The 2054-nt window shown below is 36.7% G+C and overlaps 1 protein-coding gene across 15 annotated transcripts in view; it reads right to left on the reverse strand.

Moving 5' to 3' along the window:
* Nucleotides 1–2054, reverse strand: part of SOX5 (SRY-box 5) — a 1023582-nt gene that overhangs the window by 71532 nt on the left and 949996 nt on the right. For all 15 annotated transcript variants that reach the window (XM_003792460.3, XM_003792461.3, XM_012806794.2 and 12 more), the window contains one exon: nucleotides 1207–1353. In XM_003792460.3, coding sequence (XP_003792508.1) covers nucleotides 1207–1353 — 147 coding nt within the window. The remainder of the gene's footprint in view (nucleotides 1–1206; nucleotides 1354–2054) is intronic.

Genomic DNA, 2054 nt, shown 5'->3' on the forward strand with positions numbered 1-2054 from the left:
GGATTTACTCTCTGGAGTAATCATACGGTAACTGTGGAAGGCTTCCTGGGATAGCCACCAGGTACTGCAGACAGACTTTAAAATTCGTGGATTTTTCTCTTCTAATCCTTTCTAATCCATTTCTCTGTATTTGCTTCAATTATTGTCATTATTCTTAACCTGTTACTCCTCAGGCATTTCAACACGGCATTAGTACGATGGAGAACAGAAAGAAGCAACATTCTAGGTAAATCAGCCGAAAGAATTATTTTGGGGTAAGTTGACTGTGTTAGTTTTCTACTCGTCATTTTCCAATACGGTCAAATATTTGGGATTATTTCCCTAAATAACCTCAGAGAACACCTCCTTACTTCTCTCATAGAAATTTTACTCTAATTCAGTTATCATTTAATAATAATAAAAAAGAAAAGAAATTTTACTCTATTCATACAGTATTTCCTAAGGTCTTAACAAATAAAAAAAAAACAAAAACCCAAAACCTTCAGATCATTTTTTTTTCCACTTCCCTCTCCTTTTAGATCAAAAAAACACATTATTTGAACCTCCCTGATTCTTTGCCATGTTTTCTCAGGAAATTTCTTTAGCACCCAAAACAATTTCTAAATTGCCTTACTTGTCATACCATTGTCTTTATTTTTCTACGTGATAATTTCATTAGATGTGAGACATATCTAAAACAACATCTATATTGTGCCGTATTGTAACAGTCATTCAAATTTTAAAAACACTCTCTATGTCCGTGCATTTCAAGTTTATTTCAGTGGCCCCTTCTTTGGAAAACCCTTGCCTGGATCTCTCACCGAAGGGAATCTCTTCTTCCTAATATAACTTCCAATGTACTTTATCTGTAACTCTTTACAAAATTTATTATTTTGAACCATATAGTATGCCTATTGGGCTATTTTCATAAATATTACTTTAGAAGTTTGTAATTTTCCTGGGTATAGGATGCCCCCTGAGAAATCTTTTCATCACTCACATTTGCTACCATAACCATCAACACATATTTACGGAGTCCATGAATGACTAGATGTATGCCAGTAAATTGAACAGGTGTATCTATTTGTCCCTACTAGACTCTTACCTTCTTGTCTACCCAGACTTTACCCTAGTTGTGGGCATGCAATAGCTAAATATTCAATAAATGCCATAGAAGGAAAAATACAAATCTAAGTGGCAAGACAAGTAGGTTCTTCAAAAGGGTACCTTGCTTTTGGGTGGTGGGCTGTTTGTGCTCTTGTCTGTGTGAATGCTGGTAGGAGAAACAGCAGCACCGAGGTTGCCTTGGGGTATGCCTGGGAGCTTCCCTCCTGGAGATACCTGCATTGCAGCTAGCTGGGCAGCATATAACTGCTACAGAAGAAAAAGAAAGGGAGAGAAAAATACTATTAATAATAAAATAAATGCACCTTTCAGAAAGTATCTATATTCACATACAGTATTTTTCCTATGCGTGTTTTTGTTCTGTGGCATGGAATATTTAAAGGCAGAAGCTGTCACCTCCACTTTTTTGACTTACTTCTGGTGGGAGAAATGACAGACCCCACATCTAAGGGAAGGGAGCTCGGCTTTACTATGTCCTGGGACTCTAAGCAAATAACAGTCCTCCATATGTCCTCTTTCCCTGTGTCTGCACAAGGTCAGTTTATCATCTTTGGTCAAGAGCTCTTTTTGCTCTACTTAAAATTGATACAGTATGCTACAAAAGTACAGCTTCATACACATAGTAATTTTCTTATTATCCACGTTGGTTCAAGACCTGGCCACCTGTTTTCTTTGACTGGTTGAAATGGGCACCTGTAACAATTTTTCTGAGTATAACTTGTGTGGAAATACAGAAAAGGCACTGATAAGAAAGGGAAGGAGAGTCTTTGAAGAACTTTATCTGGCCTGTCTACCTAATTTGATAAAAGTTTACTGGATGCTTACCAGAAGTTCACTTTACTTCATGACATCTAAACACAGACAAATCTCGAATCATCTAGAGCATTAGAGTTTAATGCAATACTGTCTGAAACATCCTTTCCCACCAAACCATCGCTTAATAATAATTT

The sequence above is a fragment of the Otolemur garnettii genome, unplaced genomic scaffold (assembly GCF_000181295.1).
Source record: "Otolemur garnettii isolate 467f Iridium unplaced genomic scaffold, OtoGar3 scaffold00057, whole genome shotgun sequence".
In the NCBI taxonomy this organism is placed as follows: Eukaryota; Metazoa; Chordata; class Mammalia; order Primates; family Galagidae; genus Otolemur; species Otolemur garnettii.